A 15,159-nucleotide genomic window follows, 5' to 3' on the forward strand; every position below is an offset into this window, starting at 1 on the left:
GCGCAGGCGCAGGCGGGCAGCGGGGGCCGGGCCGCGGCCCTGCGCGCGGGTGTCATGGCGGCGGCCGGGGCGGAGGCTGAGGCTGAGGCGCTCGCCGCCTCCGTCCGCGACTTCGTGTCCGGGCAGCAGGACGGCCGTGCCGCGGAGGTGGCGGCAGGTACCGCGCGGGGGCGGGGCGGGGCGGGACTGGGCGTGGGCACCGCGGCGGGGCCGGGCCGGGCCTGGGGCGGGCGTGGGCACGGCGGTGGTGGCGGTGCGGGGAGGGCTCTGGGAGGAAGCGTGGGGCTGCGGGGCAGGGCCGGGCCGGGCCGGGCAGGGCGCGGGACAGAGCGTGTCTGTGCGTTGTGAGGCTGCCGTGCGAAGCAGCGCACGTGGGAATGGGTAGGGCAGGGCCCGGAGCTGCCGAGGAGCGGCGCGGTAGGAGCGGGACAGCCGCGGGCTGAGGGGCTCCAGGGCCCGGCCGCTGTGGGTGGCACAGAAAGCGACAGTGCGACCAGAGCTCATGGCCTTGCCGAGGCACCGTGGGAGGTGATGGCTGCAGACTACCCCCACTGTAGTTTCTCCCCCTTTCTTAGCTTTGGCATTTGTTTTCATAGGATAATTTATCCTTCTCCGAACAGCAATTGACTGTTGCATTAGGGAAGCTGCAGCTTCAGGAATGTGTCTTTCTAAGGCTAAGGTGATATTTTTGTGTGTAGGCAGTGGCTTCAGCGTGTTTCAGGGAGGAAATCGGGGAGCTGAGAAGGGCTGTTGTTGAGCTGCATTACACACACAGGTAGCTGCTAGACCTTCCCAAGGCCTGATGGCTTGTGAACTGCTATGTAGTGTCTGGGTGATGAGATGAGCTGGCAAAACAGAAAGCTAACCCAGTGGCCCATGTAACACTGAGTGAAGAAAATGCCAAGCAAATTTGGAGGAATTCACTAAACTATGTGACATTCAGGTTGTTGCAGAAGGGTTACACAGTCTCTGACATATTTAGAATATACGTGGGGAAGGATACCCTTACAACTGCTGTTGTCACCTGATGTCAGTCATGTCACAGAAGTGCCTGCAGAAAGCTTTGTCTCTTGTAAGATGTACAAAGAGAATTGCTCCCCTCTTGCTCCTCCCAGCTCTTTTCAGCCTTGTGGCTCTTGTGACAAACCCACCTTCACAGAGGGGCTGGCAAGTGTCCTTGAGCCCCTCTGACCTCGTAGAGCACCACGCATCAGAAAGGATTAAATTGCATTGGGTATCCTTGGGCAGAAGGATAGGGAGGTCTTTTCTAAGTTCATGGCCATTGTGCAATTGCTGTAACAAACACATTGAGCTTCCCCACTTTGTTGCTAAGGACTAAAATGAGCATAACTTGGCAAGTGGCCTGAAGGCCTTGGTGCTGCCACAGGCAGGTTGGGCTGCCTGGGTCAGTGCGTGGCAGGAGGAGGCTGAATTCATCTTAAAAATGGGGAGAGAAGGATAGTGGTGTTACAGAATCCATTACACATTCCCTGTGAATGCTGTGCTCACATTTTGAAGGTGTAGGGGAAACAAGAATGGAAGTGCTCCAGAAGCAACTGATACTCAGAAGGACACTGGAAGGGGAGAGACCTGTCAGGAAAGAGAGCAGCTTGGTTCAGAGCAGCAATCCAGCAAAGGGTGAATGGCTTGCTTCTGTTAAGTCTCTGGGAGCTACAGGAATGCCAGAATAGGCAGGCAGCCCCTCCTGGTAAAGGGATTCAAGGTGCCTGATTCACCCTGGGGCACGTGTGCTGCTGCCAGATGTGAGGCAGCAGTTTCAGGCTGTGCCTGCCCTGCTGATGGGGCAGGTCCAGTGAGCTGTGCTGGCACTCACTCAGTGTGCAGCGCTGGCCACGAGCACACCACACTCAGGCTGTGCCAGGAGGGGTGGCCACCCCGTGTGAGACAAAGCTGGTCACACCTGGGTCCCTGAGAGCACAGGGAGTGCCCTCGCTGAGCTGAGCAAAGGAGCTGCTGACCTCGGGGTGTGTCAGTACCTGACTGTGCTTTGGCCATCACACTGCAGCTCTTTCCTGTTGAGTAGGGAGCCAGAAGCTTTGTGCAGAGCTGCTTTCAGTCTCTGCAGGCACAGAGAGGAAGAGCACCTGGCCACAGAGATGGCATTTGTCTCAGACTTTTTCTGTGACGGTGCAGAGGCACAAGGGCTCTTCATGAGCTTGCAGAGTGGAATATTGGGATGCTGGATGTGGAGGAGCCATCCAAGCTCTCTCTGCAGCACACTCTGCTTTGGCTGGTGCAAAGCATCTGCTTGCTGTTTCACTGTTGTTTTTCTGCAGGAAATTTTGCCAGCACGTCATGGCTGTCTCTGAGGGTGCCCCCTTTCCAGTCTGTGCCCGTCAATCCCGAGGCCTGCTGGGCTCTTTCTCCACACAGCTCCCCTTATCTGCTCTGTTTCTCAGTTCAGGCTCCCTCTCCCTGCTGCGCCAGGCAGGACTGAAAGCTTTGTTACTGGACTCAGGACTGCCTGCTGTCAGAACACACTGTCAGAAAACACTGTCATCCCATCCCTGGAGACAGCTCTGTGATGAACTCTGTGTCTTAATACTGGAATTAACTGCTTAGGAAGAGACAGTAAATGCTTGCAGCAGCAGGAGACACTAGCTGGAACAAGGCCTGGGAAAGTCCATAATGAAACCTTTGGGCTTCTGAGAGGGTGAGTGCCCTGTCAGTTGTGTAGGTTCAGCAGGGCAGAGAGGTGAGCAGGTCCCTCCAGAGTGCCCAAAAGTGCCCCTGGGCAAAGACAGTGAGTCTCAGTGACTGCCAGGTGATTTGTTTGTTTTTGTGGAGGAATGCTGTTTTGTCCAGGCAGAGAGTGAGGGTGCTGCTTGTTTTCCAGCAATGTCACTTGACACCCGAGCTGCAGGTTAGGGGTCTGAAGGTAAGGCAGTCCCTTGCCTGCCAGTGTATGTCTGAGCAGAGGGCATACACAGAGCTTTCCTTCTGGGGAGGTGCCACACTGGCAATGGGTTGCAGGAATGGAGAGCCTGCCCTTCTGCCAAGGTTCTTGTAAGGTGCAGCAAGCAGGTCCTTACCAAAGCCTCCTGAGGAGTGACTCTTCCCCCAGTGGAATTGCAAGAGTACAGAGGCAGTAGGTGAATGAGGCAACCTGGCAAGGAATTTGAGTCAGAGTTGGAAATAGGCTCCAGGAATCCCAGCATTTTATCTTCCTCTGACCACAAAACTGCCTTTCCCTGTGCCCTCCATCTTGGAAGAAGTGAGTGCAGTTCTTGCACAGTGTGGATGGAGCCAAGGTGGGAAGCTGAGTGATCCCTAGTGTCTGTGCTGCTTGTTCGGCCTGTTCTCCTCTGGAAGCACCTGGAGAGCTGCCCTCTGTCTCCTCACATTAGAGAAGGGGTTTTAGTATCTCAGAGAAGTGGAACACAGCAAGACTTCTCTTAGGAGCCACACATACAGCCATGCTGCAGGGAGAGGCTGAGGCAAAGTGCTGGCAAGTTCTCTGCTGGCTGTCTCCTCTCAGCTCTCAGTCTCAGAGCTGTTTGCAGGCAGGGCTGCAGCAGCCCCACCAGTTGAGTGCACATGGCTCCTTTGATGCTAGGTGAGGAGTCAGCAGTGACCAGTGCAGTGCTGGGATGTGTCCCAGCAGCCATCTCAGCAACATGCCTGCGTGATCTCTGGTTCACTCTTTACCTCCTTTCTCCAGGGGTGAAAGATGGAAGGTGGACAGTGCTGCAGCTTGTGGAAGCCCTGGGGTAAGAAAAGCCTTATGCAAGTTTTACATTGGGTAAGGGCCTTGCAAGGGACATTCCCAGAAGGAGGATATTGAGAAGGACAAGTGTGCTCATCCAGGATGACACATTGCAGTGGGCAGGATGTTGTCTGCTCGCAGTGCTTGAGCAGTGCTTTGCCCTCCCTGGATGTGGGAGCTCTTTGGGAAGGAGCAAGGCCAGAGCAGCTCTTGATGCTCTCCCAGGACAGAGGAGAGGTGTTGTGGCAGGCAGCATGCTGCAGGGCACTTTTCAGCTGGGGCTACCCCAGCAAGAGCTGCCTGAGCACACAGCTGCACAGCACCATGTCACAAGGTTGGCTGGCACTCAGCTTCTGCCAACTGTCCATGGCCTAGGCTCATTTCTCCCAGGCTGGGGGCTGGGTTTGCCTCACTGCAAGAGACTTTATCCTTTTTGATCCTTGCGATCTTGGGAGCATGGTGCAAGAGCAATTTCTTTGATCTGACTTGAGAGCTTGGATTTCTTTCTGCATGGTTCTGGGGCTGAGTGCACACACGCAGCACAGACAGGGGGAGAGGAGTCTATTTCCACCCTGCCAGCAAGTCAGGCATGGTTGGGCCCACAGAGGGGCACCTCTTTGGTTTTGTAATGTGCCTGCTCAGGATGTGCTTCCTGCTTGGATGTGCCTGCTTACAACAGGCTTCTTGGGCTTTCTCCCCTCTTGGCCTAGGTTTTCCCTGGAGAACACAGATCCTCGGATGCGAGGGCGAGGCATCCAGCTGTTGTCACAAGTTCTGCTCCAGTGTTACTCCCTACTCCAGGAGAAGGAAGGTAAGGGCTTTTCTGACCCTTGAGTGTCTGGCTAGGGACAAAGCATGTGCCATTAAAATGTCTGTCCTGCAATTGGCAAAGGGATTGATTTAACACTGTGGCAACCTTGTACATGTCTCTAAGAGACAAAGTCCAAAGTCCATGAAGCTTTGAGCTGCAGCCTTTTAGCCAAACTCACCAGACAATTCAGGTCACTGTGTGAATACACCAAATTGCTGGGCAGCTGGGGCCCCTGACAGTGCGTGGGTGCTGCACACCAAGGTGTGCTCAGTGCCACATGGGACACACTGGGGATACATCTGTATGTCAGAATCCCTGGGTGGTGACTCAGAGCAGGAAGACTGTCCTTCACACATCAAGTCACACTGCAGCTCTGCAGCCTCACCAGATAACTCAGGAGGAACCCTGAGGCCTGGGGAGGAGGGGAGATCAGTGTAAGGATGAGAATGGACTGGGGGTCTGGGGTGGGGAGGGGAAGATGCCCTGTTCATGGAGGCAAGGAGAAGGTCTGCCTCTGTTAAATGCCCCATAGCAGCTGGCTGGCAACAGGGAAAGCCAGTAAGTGCTAACAAGCTTTGGCTTGGGCTTGGGGCCTTGCAGATGGGAAGCTGAACTTATGCCAGCAGGCTGGCTAGACAGGGTGCCCAGCTAGTAAGTAAGGTGGAGGGAGGGGAGGATAAAAGTAAAAGATGCTCAGTCCTTGGAATTTGGCTGTCTTTGGCTTGAGCCAGGCAGGGCTGAGAGCAGCTGTGCATAGAACCTTATCTACTGCAGTAGCTGGAGACAGGTGTGATGACTGATGGGACCTGGAGTGCTCTGGAGGGGCAGCCAGAAGTGGGGAGGTTCAGTGGGAGAACTGAAGGAGAAAAGAGACTCAGGGCAATTGAGCAAGGGGAGCAAGCTGTGTTAGAGCCTCGTGTCCCTGCTCACGCAGGTAATTTCTCAAGCGCTGCGTCAAGCTGCCTCCTGGGGGCTGAGTTTCTGCAGCAGCTGTGGGCACAGGATGCTGCTAGCCGGCTCTTCCAGTCTGCTTCCTGCTGCCACTCCCCAGGGCTGGGGTGTGCAGGCGCCCGTGGCCGTGACTCAGGGGCCAGGAACGTGTCGTGGAGCCAAGTTGGAGGAAGGCAGAACTCCTGCCCCAGCTCTGTACCCCACCCCATGACATCCTCCAGCCTCTGCTGAGCAGACTGCCACTCTACTGCTGGTGTCTGCATCCACATGTCTGGACAGGCCAGGGCAAATGCCTCTTGGGTAGCTCCAGCACTTCTGCAGCAGCCAGAGGTGGCTGCTGCCCTGCTGCAATTAGGCGTGGGCTGCTTACAAGAGGAGGGCAAAGGTGTTGGAGCCAGGTGGGTGCACCCAAAAGCAGCAGTTTGTCCCATTCGCCAGTGCAAGGTGGTGCACCACTCTTAATCCATCAGCTTGTGGTTGAGCTGGGGCCAGCACCCAGCAGCTGCATTTCCTTGGGCTAACACACATGGGTGTCTGTTTCTGACAGTGCTGCATCTGGTCCTGTTCTATGAGAGCCGGCTGCAAGACAATCACCTGGTGATTCCCTCGGTGCTCCAGGGACTCCGGGCTCTGGTGAGCTCACACCCCCAGCCCACGTGCTGGGATGCATTCCCCAGCAGTGTCAGGGAGGTGCAACACCTGGGTATGGGTTGGAGCACTGTGTCAAGCAGAGCCTGGCTGGGCTGCCAGCCCATCTGGCAGCATTGCCCTGTCTCCTCTCTTCTGCTGTGCCCCTTGTGGAGGAGCTGGGGACAGGAGACTGCCTTGATTTCCTGCCCTGTCTTGGGTAGTGGGGCAAGGATTCCCTGACCCTCCTGGGGAGCAGCACAGATGATGGGCATCTTATCCTGTTCTGTCTGGGGATGGGGTGGTGAGCTCTCCCTGTTGTGGAAGACGATCCTTTAGGCAGCTGCTGCATGGAGGCAGGAGCAGCATTTTGTGGCTGCCATCATGGTATTCTATTCTTGCTTTTCTCTTTCTGTCCCCAGAGTATGTGTGAGGTCCTGTCCCCAGGGCTAGCAGTGTCTGTGCTCAAAGCCATCTTCCAGGAGGTACATGTGCAGGTGAGCAATGTGATTTCCTATCCTCCTGTCCTTGATCTCTGCTCCCTGTGTGTCTGGGGATGGCCTACCTGCCCTGAGGACAGGCTACTTTCAGCACACTACAGTGCTTCTGCAGAGCTCAGAGACAGCTTGGCTCACTGCAAGAGAGACAGACAGCAGCCAAGAATCCTGTTTGGTCCTTGTCCTCTCTTTGCTCAGCCCTAGGGGAATTATTTCCTTTTGTTCTATTCTCTGTGTTTAAGTGCCCCCAGTCCAATTCTCCTCACATGTAAGATTGTTTTTGAGGGCAATGCCTTGGGCAGCATGCGTGGCCCTGGTGTGACTGATAGTGCATTCATGCTGTGATGGGACAGAGTCATGTCCATGTGCCATTGCATAGGCATGTGATAAATGGGATCTCTGTGCTAGGGAGCAGCAGCTGAGCTGCTGGGGGTCCTGCTCTCTCAAGGGCGTGTGTTGCCCATGGGGTAGTGGGTAGCTGTGCTGCCATGTGTAGAGGATGGTTTTGATTGGTCTGCTCCTCCCTTCAGTCCTTGCTGCAGCTGGACCGCCACACAGTCTACAGCATCATCACCAACTTCATGAGCACCAGGGAGGAAGGTGAGGGGGCAGATGCCAGAGACACTCTGGGATTGTTGAGGCTGGGAAAATGACTCACTTTCACCTTCTCCAAAGGCTCTGTGGCTCTGCCTGGGAGACCTGGAAAAGGACTGTGGGGCTGGAGCAAATTGGCTGATTTAATGCCATGTTGTAAGGTCTGATGTCCTGCACCTGCTCACACTCCTTCTTTCTGCAGAGCTGAAGGGCCTGGGTGCCAACTTCACCTTTGGCTTCATCCAGGTCATGGATGGGGAGAAGGATCCCCGCAATCTGCTGGTGGCCTTCCAGATTGTGCATGATCTCATTGCCAAGGACTATGCCCTGGGTGAGCCTAAACCTGCCATGCAGAGCTGACTGGAAAACATATCCTTTTTCTTTGAGCTGTTGGAGAGATGGCTCTTGGGTCTGATCAGATGGGGGTGGTTCCTAACATGCTTTAAAAGCTGCAGAGCTGGCCTACTGTGGGTGCTGAACAGAGCTGCTGTGCCTTTTTTGCCCAATATCTTTGCTCACCCCCTCTCTTCTGTCTGCAGGTCCCTTTGTGGAGGAGCTGTTTGAAGTTACATCCTGCTACTTCCCTGTTGATTTTACTCCAGTGAGTGAGTCTGCTGTGTGCCACGGCCTATTCTTTGTTTCTTTCTGGTGTTTTCTTAGGGGGTTATGTCCTTTCCAGGGAATGGGATGAGAGGGTGGCCAAGGGTCTTGGCTGAGCAGTGTTCAGCTGTGATCTGTGGCACCCAGGCTGACAGGCTGGTGCCAAGCTAGCTGCAGTGACTAGTGCTGCTGCTGCCTTGCTGGAGATGAAGTGATGCAGCCTCGGCTGATGGCTGGGTTAGGATGTTTCCTCAATGGTGAGTGACCTGCTCTCTGCTTCCTTTCCAGCCCCCCAATGATCCTCATGGCATCCAGAGGGAAGACCTGATCCTGAGTCTCCGTGCTGTACTGGCCTCCACAACCCAGTTTGCTGAGGTATGAAGCTCCTTGGGGATTTACTGTTCCCTTAGCACAGGCTGCCTTTCATAGTGCTGCAGCTCCTGCTGTGACTCTGTGGGACGGGAAAAACTGGGACCAGGAGCTTGCACTTGGGCAGCCCTGTCTCCTGCTGGAGCTGGTCATGAGGAGAGTGCTGACTGGCATCCTGGGAAGGGGCTGCCTATTGCAGGCACCCCTTCACCTCTGCTCTCCTGGCAGAGGCTGAACGTGCAGCCTTGTAGGGCCATGGACAAGGTGGTACAAGGGATGGGCTGAATTAAAGTGTTTCTCTCTGCAGTTCCTTCTCCCTCTGCTGATTGAGAAGTTGGACTCAGAACTGCAAAGTGCCAAGCTTGACTCGCTGCAGACTCTGGTAAGGAGAGATCCCCTACTCCCTTCAGCCTACAACTGATCTGTGGCAGCAGCAGCTGACAGCCACTTCTGAGCCCTTCTTCCTGCCAGCCAGAGACTCTCCCTTGCAGAACCACAATTTCCAGAGTCGTGATTCGGCCTGCATCACTCTTTCCTGTTTTTCTTGAGTGATTTGTGCAGCTCAGCATGAGCCTGCCAGGATGGGCAGTGTCCCAGCACCGTGTCCTCCTGGTACTGGCTTTTCTGTGATGCTTTCTCCTGGCTCCCTCTTGCAGACTGCCTGCTGTGCCATCTATGGGCAGAAGGAGCTGCAGGAATTCCTTCCCAGCCTCTGGTCATCCCTGCGCAGAGAGGTGAGTACTGCAGGGCTCCCCCTTGGCTGGGCTTCTGCTGAGCAGGAGTTCTCAACCAGACTGGGAGGCTCTGTATCTCCCAGCAGTCCACACCTGTGACCTTGGACTGCCCCAGCTGAAAAGTGGAGGGGACAGGCCAGCCATATCTGTATGTCCATGTGGCTTGAATGAGGCATGCTGCATGTCCAAATCACGTGGGAAATGAGGCAGGAGCCTGAGCTCTTCAGCCTGCATTGGGAGCCTGAAGCCTGTGCTTGTTGTCGGCAATGGAGTTCAGCTCATCCTACGGCCTTTCCTCCAGGTGTTCCAGACAGCGAGTGAGAAGATAGAGACAGAATGCCTGGCTGCACTGCGTGCTCTCTCTGCCTGCCTCTCCCGCTCCGTGCTCAGCTCTGATTCTGAGGATCTCCTGGATTCCTTCCTCAGCAGCATCCTGCAAGGTAGCTAACAGAGACCTGCCCCATGCAGCCAGGCCTGAAAGCATCCTCCTAGGCAGAGATCTGCCTTCCTCTTCTCTTTCAAGCCTCTTTTCTTTCTAGTCCTCACAGCAAATTTTGGTTTCTCCAAGGTAATTGGCTGCAGGAAGGGAGGACAAGGGGATTGAGCTGCTTCCATCTCTGCTGGAACTACACTCTGTGTGCTTGGAGCTGTGGGAAGCTGCTCAGCTGGGGGGGCTGTGCTGCAGCTCAGAGCTGCGCCCTGGCAGCACGTTGCAGCCCCGCTATCAGCTGTGTCCTGCACGCGCGGCAGAGGTGCTCTGCGCCGCTGCAGCTGACGCCCAGCCTATCTCAGATTGCAGGCACCATCTGTGCGAGCCCGACATGAAGCTGGTGTGGCCCAGTGCCAAGCTCTTGCAGGCAGCAGCGGGTGCCTCCCTCCGCACCTACCACCGCATCACCCACAGCGTCCTGCCCCTGCTGCTGGAGCAGTACACCAAGCACACGCAGGTGAGGGGCACCCGCTGGCTCCACAGGGCCTGGGGGCAGCAGGGGGCCTGAGAGGATGTCCTTCCTGTGGGAGTGTGGGTAGAGACCCCACGGGCACCCTGTGCTGGGCTGAGGTGCAGCTCTGTCCCAGCAGTGACGGTGATCTGGGTTAAACCTTTGTGTCCCTGCAGAGCAGCCAGAGGAGGACAATCCTGGAAATGCTGCTAGGCTTCCTGGAGTTGCAGCAGAAGTGGGGACATGTGGAAGAAGGTGAGGGTGACTGGTCCCTCTGGAGGCATCTGCGTCTCAAGGGCTGCTGGCTCTGACCTCACTTTCCTGTATGTTGACATACAAGGAAAACTCCCAGTGTGGCTGCATGTGTGAGCCCCTGCCACGTGCCAGGGACCCTGCATGATTGGATATCAAATGCAGAACCCCGAAAGGGTCTGTCAAGTGCTGTGGTGGTGGCTGTGTGGTACAGCCAGACACTGGCAGTGATTCCATGCCCCTCTCTCCAGATGAGAGCACTCTGCTGTCGCTCCAAGGCCCGGTTTGCTCTGTGGTGTTCTCGGCGCTGCTGGATCCCAGTGTGCAGCTGCAGCTGGTTGGGATCAAGGCACTGACTGTCCTGGGCTCCCTGCAAGGTTGGTGCCTTTTTTCCTTTGAGACAGAGGGAGGTATCACTGTGTTCTGAGAGACATGGTGGCTGCTGGGACATCTGTGCCTGCTGCCTGTGAGTGCACAGGAGTAGCAGCAGCATGTTCTACCCAAGCCATGAGCTCCAGGGACATTTGGTCTCTCTCTTGCCTGTTTGTGCTGGGCATCTTTTATCTCTGGCATTTGGTGTGCTGCTGCATTGCTGCTGGCCTGGATGAGGAGGAAGGATTCTGTCCAGCACACCAGCATCTTTGCCTTTGGCCAAGGGTAGGATTCCTCTATGGCTCTTGTTACAGGCTTCCTGTCTTCCTCTGATCTGGAGCTGGTTGTGGATCACCTCATCCGTCTTGCTCTGCATGAGGAGGATTCCCAGAGCAGGTGAGGTGCATCATGGAGTCGCCCACACTCTGGGAAGAGGAACAAAGCCTGGCTTTGCTGCAGAGAGGGGCTGTAGCCTGAGGGAAGGCACAGGAACTCTCTGAACAAGACTACACGGAATAAGCCAGACAATTCATGGGCTGGAAATAAGAAAGTCTTAGCCTGTCAAAGCAGGGGTCTGCTCTGCCTGTCTGAGGAGGGAAAAGGGAAGTTGCTGAGAAGTGGGATTGTGGAGACACCTTCTGGCCAGGTCTGTGCAGCTGGTGTAGAAGCAGCCCTAGATTTGCAGTCCTTGCATCACCTTCCATTGTCTTTCCCCCTGGCAGTGAAGCAGCGATGGAGGCGGCTGGGTCCTTGGCCCCCACCTACCCAAAGGTTTTCTCTGGACACATGGTACCCAGGCTTGAAAAGGAGCTGCAGTCAGGTAGGGCTGGGAAAGGAGTGCTTTTGGGGTAAAGCTTTTTCCATCCCCATTGGGCTCCTGCCAGGCAGTGGGGCTGTGTTGTGTAGGTTGGTGGCTGTCCTTGGGGGATTCCCAGCACAGGGCAGGCTGTGCTTGGTCTGCTAGCCAGCCTGTGTGGGGCCAGGACCACCCTTGTGGGAAGGAGCTGCCCAGCTGCAGAGCAGGCAGAGTGCCTTGAGCCTGGCAGGGGCTGGGTCTGCTGTACTGCTTCACCCCATCCACCCTGGCAGGGTCTGAGCCCTGGCTGTCCTTGGCTGGGGTGTCCCCAGGTCCCCTCTGAGGTGTGTTTCCTCTTCAGAGCGGGAGGAGAGCTACCACAAGCGCCACTCCTTGCAGCAGCGCTGCCTGCAGGCCCTGGCAGCTGTGTCCACCCACACCAGCATCGTGAAGGAGACTGTCCCCATCCTGCTTCAGCATCTCCAGAAGGTGCAGAAAGGTAATGGAGCTCCTGCAGGTAGCTCCACAGAGCGTGTCTGGGCAGGAGCTTCCTCTGTTGCTGGTGATGGCTGGGAGAGAGCTGGAGTGGGAGTGGTACAAGGAATCCACACCTGGGCTGTGAATCCCACTGGTGGAGTGGGAGTCAGAAGAGCTGCATTGTCCCAGGATCCTGGTGCAGATCAGGGGGCTGGGTGTTGAGGCTGTTTGACTTGGCGGTGACTGTGCCCTGCAGGGACTGAGGCCAAGAACACCCAAGACATGATCTCGGTGTGCCAGAGCCTGCACCACGTGGCCCTGCAGTGCCAGCAGGATGCTGAGGGCTGCTGGTACTTCCACCAGACAGTGGTGCCGTGCCTGCTGGCCATGGCTGTGCAGGCAGCCATGCCAGGTAAGTGCAGGGCTGGAGTGGGAGAGGGGAGAACAGGCAACGCCTGGGCTCTCAGGGATCCTTGATCCTGCAGTCAGTGCTGCTGTTGCCTTTTGGCAACCATGGCCCTCAAGAATGGGGTGCACTGCTGCCTGCCCTTGTCCAGAGCCCTGCCCCACTCTGGTGTACGTTCAGGGGGCTGTGCCTGCCTCCTCCTGAACAGCACACTCCAGCAAGTTTCATTCCTCCCACTACCTGCAGAGAGCACCCATACACTGCCAGGCAAGGCACTGCTGGAGGAAGAGGTGCTGGCTGCCATGATCCCAGTCATCAGTGCTGCCACCACTCACCTGAGCCCTGAGTGAGTGAAGCTGGGGCAGGCAGCTGGGTGCTCCACGTGGGGAGGGAGCAGGCTGCATGCCCGCTGCTACTGTCTGTACAGGGAGACCCTGTGCCTCCTGGGAGGTCTCTGGTGACCCTTCCAGAGCAGCACATTACATTGTCTTTTCCTAGGCTGGCTGCCCAGAGTGTCTCTCATGTGGTGCCCCTCTTTCTGGATGGAGATGTCTCCTTCCTACCCCAAAACAGTTTTCCCTGCTCCTTCCAGCCTTTTGGGGTATGTTTGGTGATTGGGGCTGGGCCAGGAATGAGGATGTTTGCACAGGCTGGCAGCAAGGACTGTGATGACATGGACACTGTTCTTGCCTTGCAGGATGGGGAATGCTTGGAGGCACAGAGACGCCTAGTTGCCCTCCTCATGGCCTTCGTCTGCTCCTTGCCCCGTGATGTACGTTGATGGGGAGCAGGATGGAGAGGAGCTCTGCCCAAGCACCCTCCAGCCTCTGTCCACACCAAGCTCCATGGACAGACAGAGGGAGCAGCTGCAGCCCTGGGCCTTAACACGTTCTGTGTCTCTTCCAGGTGGCAATTCCTCAGCAGGAATGGCTGCTCCGGGAGCTGCTGGCATTGAGCTGTTCCTGCAACTGTCCCTTCACGGCCACCACAGCTGCCAAGTGCTTTGCAGGGCTGGTGAACAAGCACCCAGCAGGTAAGGGGGCTGGGGCAGATGCCAGGTGTCCCTGCCCACTGCTGACAGGAGGAATGGCTCAGCTTATCCCTTCCATTCCCAGGGCAGCAGCTAGATGAAATCCTGCAGCTTGCAGTGAACAAGATGGAGCCCAGCCTTGCAGAGGGGCCCCGCCGAACGCAGGCACTCACCTTGCTGCTTTGGGTAAGGCCTGCCCTGGACAAGGGGGGCTGGGGGATCCAGCCTGGCACTGACTGTTCTGCCTGCACAGGTGACCAAAGCCCTGGTGCTGCGCTACCACCCCCTGAGCTCTTGCCTGACAGACAAGGTAGGTGGTAGTGAGGCTGGGTGGTGTCTAAGAAACCTGCCTTGCTCCCCCATGGCTGGCTGGGGACGCCCAGGAGCAGGGCACTCCATCTCAGGGCTCTCTCCCTCGCAGCTGCTGGACCTGCTGGGTGACACAGAGCTGGGCCCAGCCACAGCTGATGGCTTCTCCTTGCTCATGGCCGAGTCCCCGGACGTGCTGCACAAGGGCTGCCACGCTGACGTGCGCATCATGTTCCGCCAGCGCTTCTTCACTGACAACGTCCCCAAGCTGGTGCGAGGCTTCCACGGGGCTGGCCCCGGTGAGTGGCCACCCCCAGCCCAGCCTCACCACGCCTGACCCTTTAACCAGGGGACCTGAGCCAGCATCTCCTCCTTCTGCAGGCTGCTTGTAACCATCTCTGCTCTCCACAGATGTGAAGGCCAATTACCTGAAGGGCCTGTCGCATGTGCTCAACCACCTCCCCAAACCTGTGCTGGTGACAGAGCTACCCACGGTAAGAGCCAGCCTGGCTGGCAAGCAGGGTGAGCTGTGACATTGTGGAGTGTATGATTTAGGGTTACTCATGACTCCTGTGTTCTCCTCTCTCTGCAGCTGCTTTCCCTCCTGCTTGAGGCCTTGTCCTGCTCCGATCGTGTAGTACAGCTCTCCACACTGAGCTGCCTCCACCCACTGCTGCTTGAAGCTCCCCAGATCATGAGCCTGCATGTCGACACACTGGTCACCAAGTTCCTCAACCTCACCTCCAGCCCCACCATGGTGCGTGCAGCCCCTCCTTCCTCCCTGCTCTGCCCCTCTCTCGTGCCCCCTGTGCTCCCCTCATCCCTGTCTGTTCCAGGCTGTCCGCATCGCCGCCCTGCGCTGTGCCCATGCCCTTACCAGTCTGCCCACAACAGTAGTAAGTGCTTCTGCAGCACCCTGCTGCCTGCTCCTGCATGTAGAGGTGCAAGGGGCTCCCCAGCCTCTTGGGGGGCAGCCAGCATCCCCTTCTCTCACAAAGGGCCCCTTCTGTCCTACAGCTGCTCCCATACAAGGGCCGAGTTATCCGGGCACTGGCCAAGCCTTTGGATGACAAAAAGAGGCTGGTGCGGAAGGAAGCAGTGGCAGCACGTGGAGAATGGTGAGTATGTGGAAGTAGCTGCTGAGGGGGTGCCAGCGTGTCGGGGACATGGCTGATGGCACCATCTCTGTCCCTGCAGGTTCCTGCTCGGGAGCCCAGGCAGGTGAGCACCCTGTGTCCCCTTTCTCCGCTGCCCAACAGTCTGACCAGCGCCTTGCTAAGCCTCCAAGTCATCCAACCAAATGCCACGGACCCTCTGGATCCTCAGAGCCCAGGACTGCCCCGAGTGCTAGGGCTGGAGCGTGCAGGCCAGCAGACAGCACCCCTCACTGCAGGCCCTTCCCAGCACCCACAGCAGGGAAGGAGCTATGCTGCTTGTGGCTTGCCCACCCTCTGCTCAGTCAGGGACAGTGATGGACAGCCCCTGCCACATGTGAGTGGAGAGGACAGGTCTGTGCACACGTGTGGTGTGTGACAACCCATGTAACAGAAGAATAAATATATCTGTTTTGATAATGCTCTGAGGGTCTCCATGCAGCTCAGGCTGGGTCCTCAGTGCTCTTCTTGTGTTCAGCAGCTTAAGGTACTGCTGGTTATAGACCGTTCCT

At 56.8% G+C, this 15,159-nt stretch overlaps 1 protein-coding gene across 1 annotated transcript; it reads left to right on the forward strand.

Annotated features, from left to right (window-relative positions):
- The first annotated feature begins 1 nt into the window (after position 1).
- Positions 2-14,866, forward strand: MMS19 (MMS19 homolog, cytosolic iron-sulfur assembly component). The gene is made up of 31 exons (XM_064431038.1): positions 2-157; positions 3,683-3,731; positions 4,438-4,538; positions 6,037-6,122; positions 6,539-6,613; positions 7,144-7,213; positions 7,410-7,538; positions 7,747-7,808; positions 8,096-8,182; positions 8,484-8,558; positions 8,833-8,910; positions 9,212-9,350; positions 9,703-9,857; positions 10,028-10,106; positions 10,355-10,480; positions 10,790-10,871; positions 11,198-11,295; positions 11,633-11,770; positions 12,005-12,160; positions 12,401-12,500; positions 12,653-12,755; positions 12,852-12,926; positions 13,061-13,187; positions 13,270-13,370; positions 13,438-13,494; positions 13,606-13,792; positions 13,905-13,987; positions 14,086-14,250; positions 14,330-14,389; positions 14,511-14,611; positions 14,691-14,866. Exons 1-31 carry the CDS (start codon positions 55-57, stop codon positions 14,716-14,718), a joined length of 3,075 nt encoding a protein of 1,024 aa, XP_064287108.1. The 5' UTR covers positions 2-54; the 3' UTR covers positions 14,719-14,866.
- The last annotated feature ends 293 nt before the right edge of the window (positions 14,867-15,159 follow it).

The sequence above is a fragment of the Passer domesticus genome, chromosome 8 (genome assembly GCF_036417665.1).
Source record: "Passer domesticus isolate bPasDom1 chromosome 8, bPasDom1.hap1, whole genome shotgun sequence".
Lineage (NCBI taxonomy): Eukaryota > Metazoa > Chordata > Aves > Passeriformes > Passeridae > Passer > Passer domesticus.

What these genes read in the sequence shown, in the direction of transcription:
- MMS19 (XM_064431038.1), top strand. Translation starts at nt 55, where the DNA reads ATGGCGGCGGCCGGGGCGGAGGCTGAGGCTGAGGCGCTCGCCGCCTCC. An exon ending in CATGAGCACCAGGGAGGAAG is followed by an intron (nt 7,214 to 7,409) that starts GTGAGGGGGCAG and finishes TTCTTTCTGCAG; the next exon opens with AGCTGAAGGGCCTGGGTGCC. An exon ending in CCTCAGCAGCATCCTGCAAG is followed by an intron (nt 9,351 to 9,702) that starts GTAGCTAACAGA and finishes AGCCTATCTCAG; the next exon opens with ATTGCAGGCACCATCTGTGC.